The sequence below is a fragment of the Oncorhynchus mykiss genome, chromosome 7, assembly GCF_013265735.2.
Source record: "Oncorhynchus mykiss isolate Arlee chromosome 7, USDA_OmykA_1.1, whole genome shotgun sequence".
NCBI lineage: Eukaryota > Metazoa > Chordata > Actinopteri > Salmoniformes > Salmonidae > Oncorhynchus > Oncorhynchus mykiss.
The window spans coordinates 54840664-54860706 of NC_048571.1; the positions used below are offsets into that span (position 1 = coordinate 54840664).

The following is a 20043-nucleotide window of genomic DNA, read 5'->3' on the forward strand; positions in this document are numbered from 1 at the left end:
TGAGAACCATACTAGGTCGAAACATAGAAATACCCAAATCATAGAAAAACAAACATAGACTGCCCACCCCAACTCACGCCCTGACCATACTAAATAATGACAAAACAAAGGAAATAAAGGTCAGAACGTGACAGTACCCCCCCCCAAAGTGCGGACTCTGGCCGCAAAACCTTAACCTATAGGGGAGGGTCTGGGTGGGCGTCTGTCCGCGGTGGCGGCTCTGGCGCGGGACGCGGACCCCACTTCACCATCGTCTTAGTCCGCCTTATTGTCTGCTTCCGTGGCCTCCTAACCACGGCGACCCTTCTAAATGACCCCACTGGACTGAGGGGCGGAAGCTCTGGACAGAGGGGCGGGGGCTCTGGACAGAGGGGCGGGGGCTCTGGACAGAGGGGCGGGGCTCTGGACAGAGGGGCGGGGGCTCTGGACAGAGGGGCGGGGGCTCTGGACAGAGGGGCGGGGGCTCTGGCGCCTCTGGGCTGAGGGGCTCTGGCGCCTCTGGGCTGAGGGGCTATGGCAGCCCCTGGCTGACTGGCGGCACTGGCGGCCCCTGGCTGACTGGCGGCACTGGCGCCCCCTGGCTGACTGGCGGCCCCTGGCTGACTGGCGGCGACTGGCAGACTGGCGGCACTGGCGGCCCCTGGCAGACTGGCGGCACTGACGGCCCCTGGCAGACTGGCGGCACTGGCGGCCCCTGGCAGACTGGCGGCACTGGCGGCCCCTGGCAGACTGGCGGCACTGGCGGCCCCTGGCTGACTGGCGGCACTGGCGCCCCCTGGCTGACTGGCGGCCCCTGGCTGACTGGCGGCGACTGGCAGACTGGCGGCACTGGCGGCCCCTGGCAGACTGGCGGCACTGACGGCCCCTGGCAGACTGGCGGCACTGGCGGCCCCTGGCAGACTGGCGGCACTGGCGGCCCCTGGCAGACTGGCGGCACTGGCGGCCCCTGGCAGACTGGCGGCACTGGCGGCCCCTGGCAGACTGGCGGCACTGGCGGCCCCTGGCAGACTGGCGGCACTGGCGGCCCCTGGCAGACTGGCGGCACTGGCGGCCCCTGGCAGACTGGCGGCACTGGCGGCCCCTGGCAGACTGGCGGCACTCGCGGCCCCTTGCAGACTGGCGGCACTGGCGGCCCCTTGCAGACTGGAGGCACTGGCGGCCCCTTGCAGACTGGCGGCCCCTTGCAGACTGGCGGCGCTGGGCAGACTGGCGGCGCTGGGCAGACTGGCGGCGCTGGGCAGACTGGCGGCGCTGGGCAGACGGGTGGCTCAGGCGGCGCTGGGCAGACGGGTGGCTCAGGCGGCGCTGGGCAGACGGGTGGCTCAGGCGGCGCTGGGCAGACGGGAAGCTCCGGCAACGCTGGAGAGGAAGGCTCTGGCTGGCAGCGCTGGACTGAGTAGCTCTGGCGCCTCTGAAATGAGGGGCTCTAGCGCCTCTGGAATGAGGGGCGGGAGCTCTGGCAGCGCCGAACAGGCGGGAGACTCCGGCTGTGCTGGAGAGGAGGAAGGCTCTGGCAGCGCTGGAGAGGCGGGAGCAGCTGTAAGGATGAGCCGGAGAGACAGCCTGGTGCGGGGGGCTGCCACCGGAGGGCTGGTGCATGGAGGTGGTGACGGATAGACCGGACCGTGCAGGCGCACTGGAGCTCTTGAGCACCGAGCCTGCCCAACCCTACCTGGTTGCATGCTCCCTGTCGCCCTGCCAATGCTGTGAGGTGGAATAGCCCGCACTGGGCTATGCAGGCAAACCGGGGACACCATGCGCAAGGCTGGTGCCATGTAAGCCGGCCCAAGGAGACGCACTGGAGACCAGATGCGTAGAGCCGGCTTCATGGCACTTGGCTCGATGCCCACTCTAGCCCGGCATAACAAGGTGCCTGCCCGGTCTCTCCAGCCCCCCGGTAAGCATAGGAAGTTGGCGCAGGCCTCCTACCTGGCTTCGCCACACTTCCTGTGTGCCAATACATTTTTTGGGGCTGACTCTCGGGTTTCCATCCACGCCGCTGTGCTGCCTCCTCATACCAGCGCCTCTCCGCCTTCGCCGCCTCCATCTCTTCTTTGGGGCGACGATATTCTCCAGGCTGTGCCCAGGGTCCTTTACCATCCAACTCATCCTCCCATGTCCAGTACTCCTCGCGCTGCTCCTGCTGCCGCTGCCTGTTACCACGCCGCTTGGTCCTGTTGTGGTGGGTGATTCTGTAACGGTTTTCTTGAGTTGAAGGAGAGGCAGACCAAAATGCAGCGTGGTTTCTATTCATGGTGCTTTAATGAAGAAAACTATACATGAATAGACTAACAAAACAATAAACGTGAGAAAACCTAAACAGCCCTATCTGGTGCAAACACAGAGACAGGAACAATCACCCACAAACACACAGTGAAACCCAGGCTAACTAAGTATGATTCTCAATCAGAGACAACTAATGACACCTACCTCTGATTGAGAACCATACTCGGCCGAAACATAGAAATACCCAAATCATAGAAAAACAAACATAGACTGCCCACCCCAACTCACGCCCTGACCATACTAAATAATGACAAAACAAAGGAAATAAAGGTCAGAACGTGACAAGGACCATGTTTGCGTATTCTGAGCTTATGTCAATATTACACAGATACGCTAACGATTACAGAAATCAGGAATTCAGACAGGATTTATCTATCTGAGAAACACACCACCACCTTTTGTTATGTTGGGCACCTACTGACCAAAAAAATAAGGTTATTATGAAAGAAAACATTTTCTCAATGACGTATTGTATCCAGGCAATGTCAGAAAGGCCCTACAAATTGTCAAAGACCCAAGTCATAGATTGTTTTCGCTGCTGCCGCACAGCAAGTGGTACTGATGCATCAAGACCCTGAACAGCTTCTACCCCAATGCCATAAGACTGCTAAGTAGTTAACCAAATAGCATTTCACTGTCAGTCACAATTATTGTTTACAAAGCAAGTGACAAATAAAATGTGATTTGATTTATATTGCTAAAATAAAAGTTAAAAGAAATACAGGTAGGCACCACAATACTAAGAGACAAAACAGCTCACTCAATCAAGCCTGCTGGTCTTGTAAGTATAAAAGCAAAGCATGCTTTCATTTAACAAAAAAAAGCTTGAAAAGGTAGTGGAATGTGATAACGTCTTAGTGTGGTATGTGAAGAATCCAATAATTTACCTTGTATTCTGTAAAAAACACATTATTGTGGGAGCACCTCCTCTAAGAGTATGAATTGGGCTGTTTGAGACGGTTTGAATCCTAAGCAACCTGCCTACACATTGTTTGAAGTACTTGATTAGAAAAGACCAATAGAACATCTGAATGTAGTCCTCTTTAAATCTTTCCACAAAACCCAAGTAGGCCAGATGACTGGAGATTACCAACCCTGCTTTCTCAGAAGGCCATAGTGTGTCTCTCTTGAGCTTGTAATTAACTGCACCAATGATTCACAGACTGGGGCATCTTTTCTACTGTGTCAGTACACAACATCCACCCTCCAACTTCTCAAGACCACAGGAAAAGAGAAGGCTTTTCAGGCACAAACAAGTGGCGCAGCGGTCTAAGGCACTGCATCTCAGTGCAAGATGCGTCACTACAGTCCCTGGTTTGAATCCAGGCTGTATCACATCTGGCTGTGATTGGGAGTCCTATAGGGTGGTGCACAATTGGCTCATCGTCGTCTGGGGTAGGCTGTCATTGTAAATAAGAATTTGTTCTTAACTGACTTGCCTAGTTAAATAAAAACATTTTTAAATGAATGAGTTGCTGAGGAAGAGCAACGCGCCTCATCATGGCTAGGCATGCTACCCCCGAGGTCTGCACCATGACAGGGGCTGGCTCTGGCATCATCTCCCATTTCCTCTTGGTTTATGAGTCAGGGGCTAAGAGATTAGTCATAAAGAGAGCAAGACAGAGAGTGTGAGTGTGAGAGAGAGAGAGGTTGTCCAGACTCAGATTGTTGTTAACACTCTTGGTTTGACCACCAGATAACAGAAAGAGAAAGAAAACAGTAACCAGCTGAACATAACATTTAGCCAGCAGCATTCCACCCTGCATACCACTGCTGGCTTGCTTCTGAAGCTAAGCAGGGTTGGTCCTGGTCAGTCCCTGGATCGGAGACCAGATGCTGCTGGAAGTGGTGTTTGAGGGCCAGTAGGAGGCACTCTTTCCTCTGGTCTAAAAAATATCCCAATGCCCCAGGCCAGTGATTGGGGACACTGCCCTGTGTAGGGTGCTGTCTTTCAGATGGGACGTTAAACGGGTGTCCTGACGCTCTGTGGTCATTAAAAATCCCATGGCACTTATTGTAAGAGTAGGGGTGTTAACCCTGGTGTCCTGGCTAAATTCCCAATCTGGCCATCAAACCATCACGGTCACCTAATAATCCCCAGTTTACAATTGGCTCATTCATCCCCTGTAACTATTCCCCAGGTCGTTGCTGCAAATGAGAATGTGTTCTCAGTCAACTTACCTGGTAAAATAACAGAAAAATAAATAAAATAAAATAATAATAACAGTATGCCAGTGGAAGGCAGGACAGTAGCAGGTGACTATTATGATTTCCCATTGTAGCCAATTCAGTTGCAATAATTCCATTACTGATTTTTTCTGGTAACGGAATTATGAGTTTTAATCACTTTCTAATTCATAAACAAAATTGATATTAGTAAATCACTATAACTAATTGGTAGGTCGACGATTACTTGTTCCTTCTGTCAACTTTCAGTATCCTCCCTCCTCATGAGGATAGACATTTTTAAATATCTTAAAGATACATTATTTGGGATTTTGGTATCAGAATTAAATGGCAATGTAAACAATTTCTTCAAAACAAAATATAAGTGTTGATATTAGTTGGCAGTGGCCTTTACTTTAACATTATTGTGTTTTGATGTATTTCTGATTCCTTTTAAGACTTTTCCTGGTAGTGTCATGCGTAGATGTAATAGGTGGCAGGGAAGTCAGGCGCAGGAGAGTCAAATGGAGTGTAAAATGGAGTCTTTTAATAAAGTCCACGGAGTATGCTCCATAACACTAAATGTACATAAACATGGGTACAAGGACCCGACGCACACCTATACAACAATCACACTACACTGACAATAAAACAATCTCTGACAAAGACATGAGGGGAAACAGAGGGTTAAATACACAACAGGTAATGAATGGGATTGAAAACAGGTGTATGGGAAGACAAGACAAAACCAATGGAAAATGAAAAAAGGATCAATGATGGCTAGAAGACCGGTGACGTCGAACGCCGAGCACCGCCCGAACAAGGAGAGGCAACGACTTCGGCAGCAGTCGTGACAGGTAGCTGTTTTCTAACACCCCTTTTCCATCTGTTTATCCGGAAATCAAAGCCTTTACGTATGGCTAATTAAAGATGGAAAATGATTGAAACATCTATATATGCCTTCCCAAAAATATAGACTCTTAGCTTTCATTTGACATCCAATTTGACATGCTCCTATGAACTTCACATGTTGGTACTCATGGGTCCTTTTAGATGGAAATTCCTTTAGAAACTGTGCACACCTTGGAGAGGTGTGTGGCCACTTGGAAACACTAGTCAGTCCTCTCACTCAAACCCTTGTCATGTTTGTTGTCTTATGTTGCACCTACCCCACATTTATCAGGAATATAGTTATTATCATGTTAATGAATGTAACCAGAGTATTTTCAGATTTCGGTATCAACAAATGAGGCAAAAAAAGGAAGTAAATGTAAAATGCACATAAAATCATCAGTGTAATGTTTTTATTCTGTGTTGTGTCAGGTGAACTGTTGTGGTCAGATGGTCTAATAATTTTCCCATTATCTCCAAGCTGTTCCCTTTCAATTGCTACCATGGTTATGCATTTAACCATATCCATATAGGCCAATTCCCACGAGTATAAAAGGTTAAAGGGTGAGGATTTTGTGAAAAGATCATTCATGAATGAATTATCTATTAATAGAGAGGCCGGTGGAAATGGAAGAGCATTGATCTGTAATAACTCAATCAATATTCCATGTTTCATGTGTACTCAGTGTATCCAGAAGAACCAGGTGCTCCTTTACCCATGAGCACAGCAGAAGAGAAGCTGAAGTATTTTCTCTCTCAGGCCTTGAGGACCCCTCTAGCCACCCCTCATCCTAGCCCCCCTAACCCACCTTGCACCCTGTCTCCTAACTTTAAGAGTATGAATTAGGCTGCGTCCCATTTGTTGTAGCACCTCCTCTAAGAGTATGAATTAGGCTGTTTGAGTAGGTTTGAATCCTAAGCAACCTGCCTACACATTGTTTGAAGTACTTGATTAGAAACGACCAATAGAACATCTGAATGTAGCCCTCTTTAAATCTTTCCACAAAACCCAAGTAGGCCAGATGACTGGAGATTACCAACCCTGCTTTCTCAGAAGGCCATAGTATGTCGCTCTTGAGCTTGTAATTAACTGCACCAATGATTCACAGACTGGGGCATCTTTTCTACTGTGTCAGAATACAACATCCACCCTCCAACCTCTCAAGACCACAGGAAAAGAGAAGGCTTTTCAGACACAAACTCGGGCTCCCAAGTGGCGCAGCGGACTAAGGCACTGCATCTCAATGTAAGAGGCATCACTACAGTCCCTGGTTTGAATCCAGGCTGTATCACATCCAGCTGTGATTGGGAGTCCTATTGAGCGGTGCACAATTGGCCCAGCGTTGGCTGGGGTAGGCTGTCATTGTAAATAAGAATTGGTTCTTAACTGACTTGCATAGTTAAATAAAAAATATGTTTTAACTGAATGAGTTGCTGAGGAAGAGCAATGAGCCTTATCATGGCTAGGCATGCTACCCCTGAGGTCTGCACCATGACAGGGGCTGGCTCTGGCATCATCTCCCAGGTCCTCTCGGTTTATGAGTCAGGGGCTAAGAGATTAGTCAGAAAGAGAGCAAGACAGTGAGAGTGAGTATGAGAGAGAGAGAAAGAGAGAGAGCGCGAGGCACCAGCGGACAGGGATTTCCACCTGTTTGTGTGCTCTTGCCAGAGGGACCTCCTTTGTTTGAGAGTGGGGAGAGAAGAGAACCCTTTGATGTGTTTTCTCTTTTAATTGACTTCACAGCAGTAGGTGCATTCTCTGCTCTGTTTGCAGTAGCATCTCTCCCATTTTCAAGTGCAACCGCAAAGAAAAGATGGTTGGGTTAGGTTTAGAAAAAGAAAATAAAAGGGTTAGGGTTAAGTTTAAGGTTAGGACAAGGGTTAGTAGATTGTTAGTTGAACTATAACTGATCATCTGTAGAGCATCTACATTTGAAACATTTTTTTTCTACAGATGGACTATACAAATAAAGTGTTACCAAATGTTGTTTTTCTGATAGAGATTTCAATTCAAGAAGCGTTATTTCAAAGAATTTAAGCTCTAATTACAGACCAAGTTCAAACTTCAAAAAATCAAAAAATGTAAAGAGCATTAACAATGTCAGTGAACTGCGAGAAATTATGAGGGGGGGTTAATCAGTGATTTTGGTATAAACCGATTAATTCTTAATTAACAAACTAATCATTAACTGACACCCTGTCATCATGACACCTTGTCAAGCATATGTTTCACTGGATATGTCAATATCTGGCTGCTTTAAATTTGATCTGACCCTGTACATTAGTTAGCCAAACAAAACGTTTTTTTTTTAATTGAACATTTATTTAACTAAGCAAGTCAGTTAAGAACCAAATCTTATTTACAATAACAGCCTGCACTGGCCAAACCCGGATGACACTGGGCCAATTGTGTGCCACCCTATGGGACTACCAATCAAGGCCGGTTGTGATAATTAATTGACTGGCAGGGTAATTTAATTGAAGAGGTTAGTGGAAGTGATATTTGTTTACAGGGCTGCATGACTGCCAGTCTTGACAACATTGGATACTGCCTGGAGAGCCCATCAGCCTATCAGAGCATATATTTGACACTAAGGTCTCTTCTAAAATTGATGGTGATGCTGAACATGTAGTGGAGCACTCTTTCCTCACTATCAAATAAAGTGAAGGCAACAACTGCTCACCCAATTGACACTGTGGTATTAGGGAGCTGAGTTCTGCATTGCTTATAACCACGAGAGTGGTAGCAAAGTGTGACAGAGGTAATATGCCCCTACCACACAGCACTGCTGTCACACAAACAGCAGTACCACCCAAGTCCTTCATCAGCAGAGGAGAGAAGCACTGCTGGCTAACGCCCCAGCACTAAAGTATCACTAAAGTCCCACCGCCTGAACAGCTCATTAGCCCTGTGCACTGAGCACAATCTCAATCGCACATCCACACTGTCCTTTCCCACCTGGAAAAAAGGAACACCTATGTGAGAATGCTGTACCTGCCTAAATGATTACCGCCCTGTGGCACTCATGTCGGTAGCCATGAAGTGCTTTGAAAGGCTGGTCATGGCTCACATCAAAAGCATCCTCCCGACACCCGAGACCCACTCCAATTCACATACCGCTCCAACAGATCCACAGATGATGCAATATCAATTGCTCTCCACACCGCCCTTTCTCACCTGGACAAAAGGAACACCTATGTGAGAATGCTGCTCATTGACTACAGCTCAGAGATCAACACCATAGTTCCCAGAAAGCTCATCACTAAGCTAAGGACCCTGGGACTAAACACCTCCCTCTGCAACTGGATCCTGGACTTCCTGACAGGCCGCCCTCAGGTGGTAAGGGTAGGCAACAACATATCTGCCACGTACTTAGTCCCCTCCTGTACTCCCTGTTCACAGACGACTGCATGGCCAAGCACGACTACAACATCATCATTAAGTTTGCTGACGACACAACAGTGGTAGGCCTGATCATGGACAACGATGAGACGGCCTATAGGGAGGAGGTCAGAGACCTGGCAGTGTGGTGCCAGGACAACAACCTCTCCCTCAATGTGAGCAAGATAAAGGAGCTGATCGTGGACTACAGGAAAAGGTGGGCTGAACAGGCCCCCAATAACATCGACCGGGCTGTAGTGGAGCGGGTCGAGAGTTTCAAGTTCCTTGGTGTCCACATCACCAACATGGTCATGGTCCAAACATATCAAGACAGTAGTGAAGAGGGCACGACAAAACCCTTTCCCTCTAAGGAGACTGAAAAGATTTGGCATGGGTCCCCAGATCGTCAAAACGTTCTACAGCTGCACCATAGAGAGCATCCTGACCGTTTGCATCACCACCTGCTATTGCAACTGCTCGGCCTTCGACAGCAAGGTGTACTGGGCCGTACGCACTACCCTCTGTAACATCACCGGGGCCAAGCTTCCTGACATCCAGGACCTATACATTAGGCTGTGTCAGAGGAAGGGGAAAAAATCGTCAAAGGCTCCAGTCACCCAAGTCATAGACCGTTCTCTCTGCTACCGCACAGCAAGCGATACTATTTACATTGACCAGTCCCCTTTGTTTTTACACTGCTGCTACTTGCTGCTCCTTATTATCTATACATAGTCACTTTACAAATTACCTCGACTAACCGGTACCCCCGCCCATTGACTCGGTACCAGTAACCCCTGTATATAGCCTCGTTATTGCTATGAAAATATATTTTATTTTATTACATTGTTTTACTTTAGTTTATTTAGTAGATATTTTCTTAACTCTATTTCTTAAACTGCATTGTTGGTTAATTAAGGACTTGTAAGTAAGCATTTCACGGTAGGGTCTCCACCCACAGTGTACACATCACAGACTGAAATGGTCCACCCACAAGGACAGTATGGTAAACTGAAATGGTCCACCCACAAGGACAGTATGGTGAAGAAGGCACAATAGCGCCAATAGCGCCAACCTCAGGAGGCTTAAGAAATGTGGCTTGTCACCTAAAACCCTGACAAACTTTTACAGATGCACAATTTTACAGATGAACCACTGTCTGGTACGACCACTGCACCTCCCTCAACCGCAAGGCTCTCCAGAGGGTGGTGCGGTCTGCACAAAGCATCACCGGGGGAAAACTACCTGCCCTCCAGGACACCTACATCACCCGATGTCATTGGAAGGCCAAAAATACCACCAAGGATAACAACCACCCGAGCCACTGCCTGTTCATTCCTCTACCATCCAGAAGGTCAGTACAGGTGCGTCAAAGCTGGGACCGAGATTGAAAAACAGCTTCTATCTCAAGGCCATCAGACTACTAAACACCAATCACTAACTCAGAGAAACTGCTGCCTACATAGAGACTCACTAGTCACTTTAAACAATACCACTTTAATAATGTTTACACATCTTACATTACTCATTTAAAAAACATTTTTTATTTATTTCATTTCACCTTTATTTAACCAGGTAGGCTAGTTGAGAACAAGTTCTCATTTGCAACTGCGACCTGGCCAAGATAAAGCATAGCAGTGTGAACAGACAACACAGAGTTACACATGGAGTAAACAATTAACAAGTCAATAACACAGTAGAAAAAAAGAGAGTCTATATACATTGTGTGCAAAAGGCATGAGGAGGTAGGCGAATAATTACAATTTTGCAGATTAACACTGGAGTGATAAATGATCAGATGGTCATGTACAGGTAGAGATATTGGTGTGCAAAAGAGCAGAAAAGTAAATAAATATAAACAGTATGGGGAAGAGGTAGGTAAAATTGGGTGGGCTATTTACCGATAGACTATGTACAGCTGCAGCGATCGGTTAGCTGCTCAGATAGCAGATGTTTGAAGTTGGTGAGGGAGATAAAAGTCTCCAACTTCAGCGATTTTTGCAATTCGTTCCAGTCACAGACAGCAGAGAACTGGAACGAAAGGCGGACAAATGAGGTGTTGGCTTTAGGGATGAAGTATCTCATATGAACAGTGCCTTGCAAAATAATTCATCCCCCTTGGCGTTTTTTCATATTTTGTTGCATTTCAACCTGTAATTTAAATTTATTTTTTATTTGGATTTCATGTAATGGACATACACAAAATAGTCCAATTTGGTGAAGTGAAATTCAAAAGATAAAATCTAAAAAAAAATCATATTCACCCCCTTTGCTATGAATCCTTTTAAATACGATCTGGAGAAGACAATTACTTTCAGAAGTAAAAAAAAAATAGTTAGATTGCACACAGGTGGACTTTATTTAAGTGTCACATGATCTGTCACATGATCTCAGTATATATACACCTGTTCTGAAAAGCCCTAGAGTCTGCAACACCACTAAGCAAGGGGCACCATGAAGACCAAGGAGCTTCCAAACAGGTCAGGAACAAAGTTGTGGAGAGCAACAGATCAGGGTTGGTTTATAAAAATATTATAAACTTTGAACATCCCACGGAGCACCATGAAATCCATTATTAGAAAATGGAAAGAATATAGCACCACAACAAACCTGCCAAGAGAGGGCCGCCAACCAAAACTCTCAGACCAGGCAAGGAGGGCATTAATCGGAGAGGCAACAAAGAGACCAAAGATAACTCTGAAGGAGCTGCAAAACTCCACAGCGGAGATTGGAGTATTTGTTTATAGGACCACTTTAGGCCGTACACTCCACTGAGCTGGGCTTTATGGAAGAGTGGCCAGAAAAAAATAAGCAAAAAAGTTTGTTGTTCGCCAAGAGGCATGTGGGAGACTCCCCAAACATATGGAAGAAGGTACTCTGGTCAGATGTGACAAAAATGTAGCTTTTTGGCCATCAAGGAAAATGCTATGTCTGGCGCAAACCCAACACCTCCCATCACCCCGAGAACACTATCCCCATGTTTTTCATCGGCAGGGACTAGGATACTGGTCAGAATTGAAGGAATGATGGATGGCGCAAAATACAGGGAATTTCTTCAGGGAAACCTGTTTCAGTCTTCCAGAGATTTGAGACTGGGATGGAGGTTCACCTTCCAGCAGGACAATGACCCTAAGCATACTGCTAAAGAAACACTCAAGTGGTTTAATGGGAAACATTTATGACTTAAAGATTGCTGTACACCAGCGGAACCCATCCAACTTGAAGGAGCTGGAACAGTTTTGCCTTGAAGAATGGGCAAAAATCCCAGTGGCTAGATGTGCCAAGCTTATAGAGACAAACCCCAAGAGACTTGCAGCTGTGATTGCTGCAAAAGGTGGCTCTACAAAGTATTGACTTTGGGGGGGGTGAATATTTATGCACGCTCAAGTGTTCCGTTTTTTTGTCTTACTTCTTGTTTGTTTCATAATAAAAAATATTTTGCATCTTCAAAGTGGTAGACATGTTGTGTAAATCAAATGATACAAACCCCCAAAAATCTATTTTAATTCCAGGTTGTAAGGCAACAAAATAGGAAAAATGCCAATGGGGTGAATACTTTCGCAAGCCACTGTATATACTGTATCTTATACCATCTATTATATCTTGTCTATGCAACTCGGCCATCGCTCATCCATGTATTTATATGTACATATTCTTATTCCATCCATTAAAATTTGTGTGTATTATGTAGTTGTTGGGAATTGTTAGATTACTTGTTAGATATTACTGCACTGTCGGAACTGGAAGCACAAGCATTCCGCTACACTCGCATTAACATCTGCTAACCATGTGTACAGTATGTGACCAATAACATTTGATTTGATTTTACCTGTTGTATTCGGCGCATGTGACATAACATTTGATTTGAGTTGACAATGTTTCTGTTCTTAGGAGAGGAGCAAATCCACAGCCACAATCACACGGCCATGGAGGTGAAGGAAGGAAGGAGGGGATTGGGCATGGGTAGGAAAGGGAGAAGGAGGGGAGTGGGCATGGGTAGGACAGGAGGAAGGAGGGGGAGTAAGCATATTCCTATCTTATAGAGTTGGGAGGAGAGGGAGGTAGACAAGCCATGCCTGTCAATATTGATCAAAGGCCCATGTGTCGATGCCATCTTGCCTGGTTAGGCTTTGACGACAGGCCTGATTTAGAACCCTTCTTTTTGAGGGCAGATGGACCATTCCCACAGCTCTGTCATAATGCAGAACACACACACAGGTCACTTCAAACCCACTAAGGGTGGAGAGGAGGAGAAGGAGGAGAAAAGGATGCATATCCACAGGACTGTCTGAGGGGCTTTATTCTGTTTGCTCGGCACACTGCGATGTCACACCAGTGTGGCGCTGCCCATTTACACAGGAGCTTTGCAGGGAGCGCAGTGTAGCCTTCTGTGTTAACTCCCGGCTCTATCAAGGATCATCAATTCGAGATAGAGCAGAGCTGACAGTAAGGCTGTTCTAACTTAGGTAAATGGGCTAGACCACTAAAGTAGTAGAGAGGGGTGAGTCTGAGTGATCACGACCCTGGCCTGCGCCCCCATCACGAAGTTATTGCTCAGCCCCAGGGGCAAGTGCTGCTTCCCTGATCCCAGTTCTGCATCACAGCCCCAGTGAAGTCAGTCCTCTAGGGTGTGCATTAGTAAGGAAGACAAAGTTATGAAAGGAGCGACCAGCGACGACCTGAGCACACACGCCTGTTCAACGCGGAGGAGGGATATGCTGGAGCCAGCCAGACAGAACCTTGTCTCCTTTGCGTGGTCACTCAGCTGGCTAAGCTCTGATCTCCAGAGGACTGGACAGGCAGGAAAGTGTACAAGCACAGAGTTGGTTCAAAGCTCATTCTGTACTCAGGGTAAGTAACAATGTATAACTCAAGGAGTTTTTAGTTCGAATATAGTTTACAATTCCAATAGCAAGTGTGTTGAGTTGAAGGAAAAGACAGGATATTGTTGGGCTTGTTGAGACTATTCTGTGCATGAGCCTCTGCTCTAAGGCAGTTGTGAAAAGTATGCCAGGTGGAAGTGAAGATGCTTTTCAGGGGCATTTCAGGGGGTGTGTGTTTGTGTGCTGTTGTGCAAACTATACAACACATGGTGCATCTCCTATTGTACCTGGGTGGCAAGGCTGGAGCCCTCGATGATAGTCACAGAGTTGGCACAGCTGGCCCACATAGAGTCCTCCAGTACCAGAAGTGTCCTCACCGGCTCTGGGCCCACAATAACAGTCCTGCTGGAGTCTGGCTCCCACAACTCACCTGAGAACACAACACAACCAACACTCAGGATTAGAACATTTTAAACTGAAGATTTAAGATCACTTTATTCCTCAGTTATACACAAGTTCCAACCGAAATGTTACTTCCGCTTTTTTATCCCAATCCCACCAAAAGATCCACATACATACAGGTTGTAGAAGGGTGTCCGTGGAGCAGTTGTTGTGGGGGGTAAAGTGCCGTGCTCAAGGGCACAACGACAGGCAAAAGCATCTAGAATTTGATACCAGCAATTCTCCAGTTGCCAGCTCACTTCCCAACAGATTAGAACTGGCAACCCTTCGGCTGCTGGCTCGCCTCTCTAACCCCTAGGGTACCTGCCGCCCCATTACTCCTACTTTACAATGGACAAATCAAAGCTCTGCTAAAACAGCTGACAAAATCATGACTTGTTATCACCATTTTATGAATATGTTTTAAATACATGCAACACTTTCTGTTTGTCTATGAAATGTGGTGATTCAGCAGCTGTTGCCTTGAGCAAGGCAATTAAACAATATTTTTTCTACTTACACTGAAAGAACCTGCCCTGGTGTTTGCTAGACAAATATTCCAAACTGAAAAAACATACAAATACTTATACTTACTGTTTCAAAAACACACACATGCATGCGCAACTAAGCATGCACATGCGCGCACATACACACAAATAGACATACACGCGTACTCACGTATGCACACACCAGCTTGAATCACAATTTGATGAAAGCAGTGTCTTTGGAATATGTTTTGAGACTTGTGTGCTAAACAATAATGAATTCATTCTTAATACCATATGCTAATATCTGCCATACAATTTAATCAGCTTTCCAACTTCTTTATCGCAACTTTCTTTTTTTGCACATCAGTGTGAAAATGAAGCAGACCTTTTTCCTTTGAGTTGTAATCACCCATACCTGCTTCTGTGGCAATGTGTTATAAAGCGCATTACATAAGCTTTTCATTCGCAGTGCGTTAATGAAGCAACATTTAAAAAGAAAGTGCACACAGCCATTTAATTAACATTTTTAGTTGTTTATATCTTGCCTTTCAAACCAGAATAGCTTCACAATGACTTCTGACTTGCCCAGGTTAATTGCTTGTCGTGTTCTAAATGTCATTCTTCCACCTTTTCAAATTCAGTCTTTTAAAAGTCCCCTCGGCCCATGCACAAGCGATGTCACTGCTCTACCACACGCACCACAAAAGGAAAAAATAAATGGGGATTTTCAGCTTAGCAACAATGTGCTGGGAAGGCTGTTCATATGCCTTTTGATAGAAGTCCCATGTGAGGACTTGATATTTTCCTACTCCTGCAGACATGGTTTCCAGGCAGTAGTGTACCATCCAGGGGCATCAATCTTTAACAGCTGTGCAAAATGCACAAACATTGCCTGACACCATCCACGCTCCACTCCAGAGCTTTTCATCTGTCTTCTCCCTCTTTTTTATTTATTAATTTTACATAACATGAATAGTCATATTTAATCGACACGCAGCACACTGGCGTAATTAATCATCCTTTCTGCATGGCTGGAGGTGAGAGCAGAGTAGAGTGCTGGGGAGATGCAGGCAGTCACACTGACACAGCCAGGACAGACGCACCACACCACACCGCATGGTGATAAAGCCATTGTGCTCCGGCAGGCTGAGGTGACTGGGAGAGTGAATGTTGAGATTGTGCTAACTAAGTCTTCTGGCCCTACTGTATGATATGCCTGACTGACCAAAGCACAACCACGCCAACCACTGTATGGTGACTTCAGGTGTCATTTCTTTACACTGACAGGGAATATCACCAACAATGGGCATTAAAATAGGTATTTTAAGGCAATATTTTCCAAGGTTGCTATTCTGAAATTAAGTTGCTTTTCACAAAGGTATCCACTTGATGGAATCCCCTGAAAATCCTATCACGCATTACATGTCTCCGCAAGCAGACTGAATGCATGACAGAAAATATGTTTCTTACACACTCACTGAAGCATTCACTGCAGCAGATTGAGACATGCCTTAGCATGTACAAATCGACAGATGTACAAATTGAAACAAGGAAACAGTAAGACTCATAATTGCACTACTAATTTGATTGGATTACTAAATCAAAAGCCATTTTTGTTACAGATACATGCCCTGTTAATAATGTCTAATAACAAAATAACCTATCCATTTTAATGGTCACATTCCATACAATGTAATACAATCCTTACACATCGTTGCTATAGTAGGCTAATGAGTGAATGCAATGATTATCTGAATTAATATCAATTACTAGCTTTTATTTGTAAGAGTATTAGTGGCGTGACATAATTATAAATGTTTTCCATTCTCCTGCTTTAATTTCTATAATGGTAATGGCTTGAAACATGTATTTCTGAGTGTCCATCTATGACTACTGACATTAAATAAATTGCTATGTTAGTAGTGTGATGCTTCAACAATTCTGCCATTTTGGATTTAAATCTGAGGACTATCTTCCTGACACAGGGAGATACCTTTAATTTTTATTATTCTATTTTTTACCCCGTTTTTCTCCCCAATTGGTAGTTACAGTCTTGTCTCATCGCTGCAACTCCCGTACGGACTCGGGAGAGGCGAAGGTCAAGAGCAATGCATCCTCCGAAACAACTCAACTGCTTCTTGACACAATGCCCACTTAACCCGGAAGCCAGCCGCACCAATATGTCTGTGGAAACACAATACACCTGGCAACCATGTCAGCATGCACTGCGCCCGGCCTGCCACAGGAATCGCTAGTACTCGATGGGACAGGGACATCCCTGCCGGCCAAACCCGCACCTAACCTGGACGATGCTGGGCCAATTGTGCACCGTCCCATGGGTCTCCCGGGCTCGGCCGGCTGCGACAGAGCCTGGACTCGAACCCAGAATCTCTAGTGGCACAACTAAGGCACTGGCGATGCAGTGCCTTAGACCACTGCGCCGCTCGGGAGGCCAGGGAGAGACCTTACCTCCATTACTTCTTCTATAGACCATCATGGTTCCATCCCTGAGCCCAGCAAACAGGAAGTTGGTGCAGTGTTTGAGGCACAGAACAGGGCAGCTATGAGGGTTCCGCAGGTTCAACAGGCACTGGGCCTCAGTGTTCACACTGCCATACACCAGGATGCTGAAGGTAAAAGGAGCAGAAACAGTGTAAATGAACATAATTTATGAAGACAGAGTACCTCGTTAATGTGTCATTTGATGTAACTGGGCACTTTGGAGCTTCAGTATTGTGTGTGCAGCATCTAGCTCTTTCTCGATTCCATCTGAACTTCAGTGACTGTGCTGCACTTTTTTTTCTCTTTACAATTCCTTTTTTTTCTTGAAAGAGAACGTTAACTAACTTCGGCGTTGACAGTCATTCTATTGTGTCCCGCTAAAATAAATGCTGAAATTGTGCTGCTATTACACTCTGTCTTTTCCAATGATGTACATGTATATATATAAACCCTGGATTGCTGATGCTATGTATTGGCCAATTAGAGGCTTTAAAGCCACCAGCTGCCATATTGAGGTGTCATAATACCAAATAAAATCTAGAGGTCAAACAGGGAAATTATTCCAATTGTTTTTCCACCATACATTTTTCCCATAAGGAATTTTAGAAACACTTAAAATAAGGTCTGTGTTTCATGTAGACCTACCCTGGAATTACTTTTTGATAACCATGTAAATCTCTCTAGGTATTATGACTCATATTGTGGTACTCTATGGGTACTCCCCAGAAGGAGCAGTCCTCCATAGGAATTAATATAATTCTACAATTTCAATATAATGTTTCAAGAACAAAACTACAGGTATATTGTATTTCTTTGTGAAGTGGGGATATTAGTACTATTTATTTAACATGTTTTATGTTCAGTTCGCATAATACAATAAAAAAATAATGAATTAAGGTGTCTGTAACAGAATATACTTGCCAAAAACGAATGTAAACATTTAATAAATGCATTTCTATTGTTCTTGGTTTTTTTACAACAGAGGAGGAGTACCAAGATGGCTGTGGAGTGGCTTCAGTACAACGCCCCCATGTCAGTCTTCCAGGGTTTATACACATCATTAGTATTTTCTCTCATCTCTGGACAAATATACAAGAGTGAATGAGTTGAGGGAATGAGTTAACATAAAGAGATAAAAGACACACATTTCATATTATTCTGGTGCCCAAATGAATAACAGAAACATTTGCAGAGAAAATAACTACAGTAACTGGCAATATCTTGCATCTCAAACGCAAAAAGACTGTTTTCTCGTTCTGCGATAGTAATGCAATCACCACCTGCAGTAGAAATCAGAAAATATAGACAGTAGACAGGAAAATAAGAAATGGTTGTGCACCAGGATTCAACGTGTATGAAATCAACTCTGATTTCTTGGTCCGATCTAGTACTACTAGTCTGAGAGCAGCCTTACATAAATTGAATACAGATTATGACTCTCTGTGAAAACAAATTGCCTTCAGAGTAGGATGATAGTGGTGATACCAACAACGGTAAATACAAGAATATTGCTGTGTAACTCACACTACAGTATTTGACAATTTCTCCAAGAGCTGTGTTCTCCTCACCTTCCATCATCTAGTCCCAAACAGATGGTGTTCCCCACCCCAGTAGAGCTCCTGAAGGCTACAGCCTCCACCTCCTCTGAGGGTCTGGTTTCAGGCACATACTCCAGACACCTCACTGGGGCCCCCACCTGGAGGCTCTTCACTGGGCGCAGTGTGGGCCTGTTCAGGGAGAATATCTCCACCTGCCCCTGGGTGACATCTCCTCCGCTGGCCACCTGCAGAGAGAAAAGTGGGTATCTAAGGTCAGTAAAATACTAATCTACTAGTCACCTGCAGAGAGAGACAGTGGGATACTCCTCACTGGCTACCTACAGAGAGAAAAGTTGGGTCATTAAGATACTACAACACTAGTCACCTAGAGCAGGGGTTGCCAAACCTTTTCACTCAGGCACCCACCCCTACCAGCATTAGGGAACATCCCACGTAACGTCACGTCTATTTCTATGTCAATTTCTCTGTTCAAACCCCTCGTCGGTGGAGAGAATGTGCTGGTTTAAAGCAAATTTTCGTGCAATTTCATACAAATATCACACGTATAATGTCAATTCATGTTATATTTAGTGACTCAAAAATTGCTACAAAATCTATGGACTAAAAAACCTAAAAAACGTGAGCTGACAAAGGCTCGTTGATCTGGACATTTCTGACAAGTTATAAATAGTTCTCTAAGGTAGGCAATGACTTACATGACAAGAGGAAAACAGATGATACAATACCCAATTTCAAAATTGAACCTTGTGCATCCTACAATAATAACTTTCAAGAGTAAGTTGAAAGCCGGACTGAATTCCTTAAAAATTATCTAAAAAGAGTTGGGAACCACTGACCTAGAGAGAGAGTAAGCAGGCATCTATGGTCAGTAAGATACAGAATACAGTTGAAGTCGGAAATTTACATTTACGACTTAACCAAATACATTTAAACTCACTTTTTCACAGTTCCTAACATTTAATCCTAGTAAAATTCCATGTCTTAGGTCAGTTGGGATCACACACTTTTTCAGTTCTGCCCACAAAATGTATATGGGATTGAGGTCAGGGCGTTGTGATGGCAACGCCAATGCCTTGACTTTGTTGTCCTTAAGCCATTTTGCCATAACTTTGGAAGTATGCTTGGGGTCATTTTCCATTTGGAAGACCCCTTTGTGACCAAGCTTTAAATACCTGACTAATGTCTTCAGATGTTGCTTCAATATATCCACATAATTTTCTTCCTCATGATGTCATCTATGTTGTGAAGTGCACCAGTCCCACCTGCAGCAAAGCACCTCCACAACATGATGCTGCCACCCCCATGCTTCAAGGTTGGAATGGTGTTCTTCAGGCTTGCAAGCCTACTGCTTTTCCCTCCAAACATAACGATGGTCATTATGGCCAAACAGTTCTATTTTTGTTTCATCAGACCAGAGGACATTTCTCCAAAAAGTATGATATTTGTCCCCATGTGCAGTGGCAAACCGTAGTCTGGCTTTTTTATGACGGTTTTGGAGCAGAGGCTTC

General features: G+C 45.2%; 1 protein-coding gene across 1 annotated transcript in view; it reads right to left on the minus strand.

Annotated features, from left to right (window-relative positions):
- Window positions 1-20043, minus strand: part of LOC110528967 (rho guanine nucleotide exchange factor 10-like protein) — a 153408-nt gene that overhangs the window by 33015 nt on the left and 100350 nt on the right. The window contains 3 exon segments of the mRNA XM_036983546.1: window positions 13833-13975; window positions 16944-17101; window positions 18545-18759. Coding sequence (XP_036839441.1) covers window positions 13833-13975; window positions 16944-17101; window positions 18545-18759 — 516 coding nt within the window.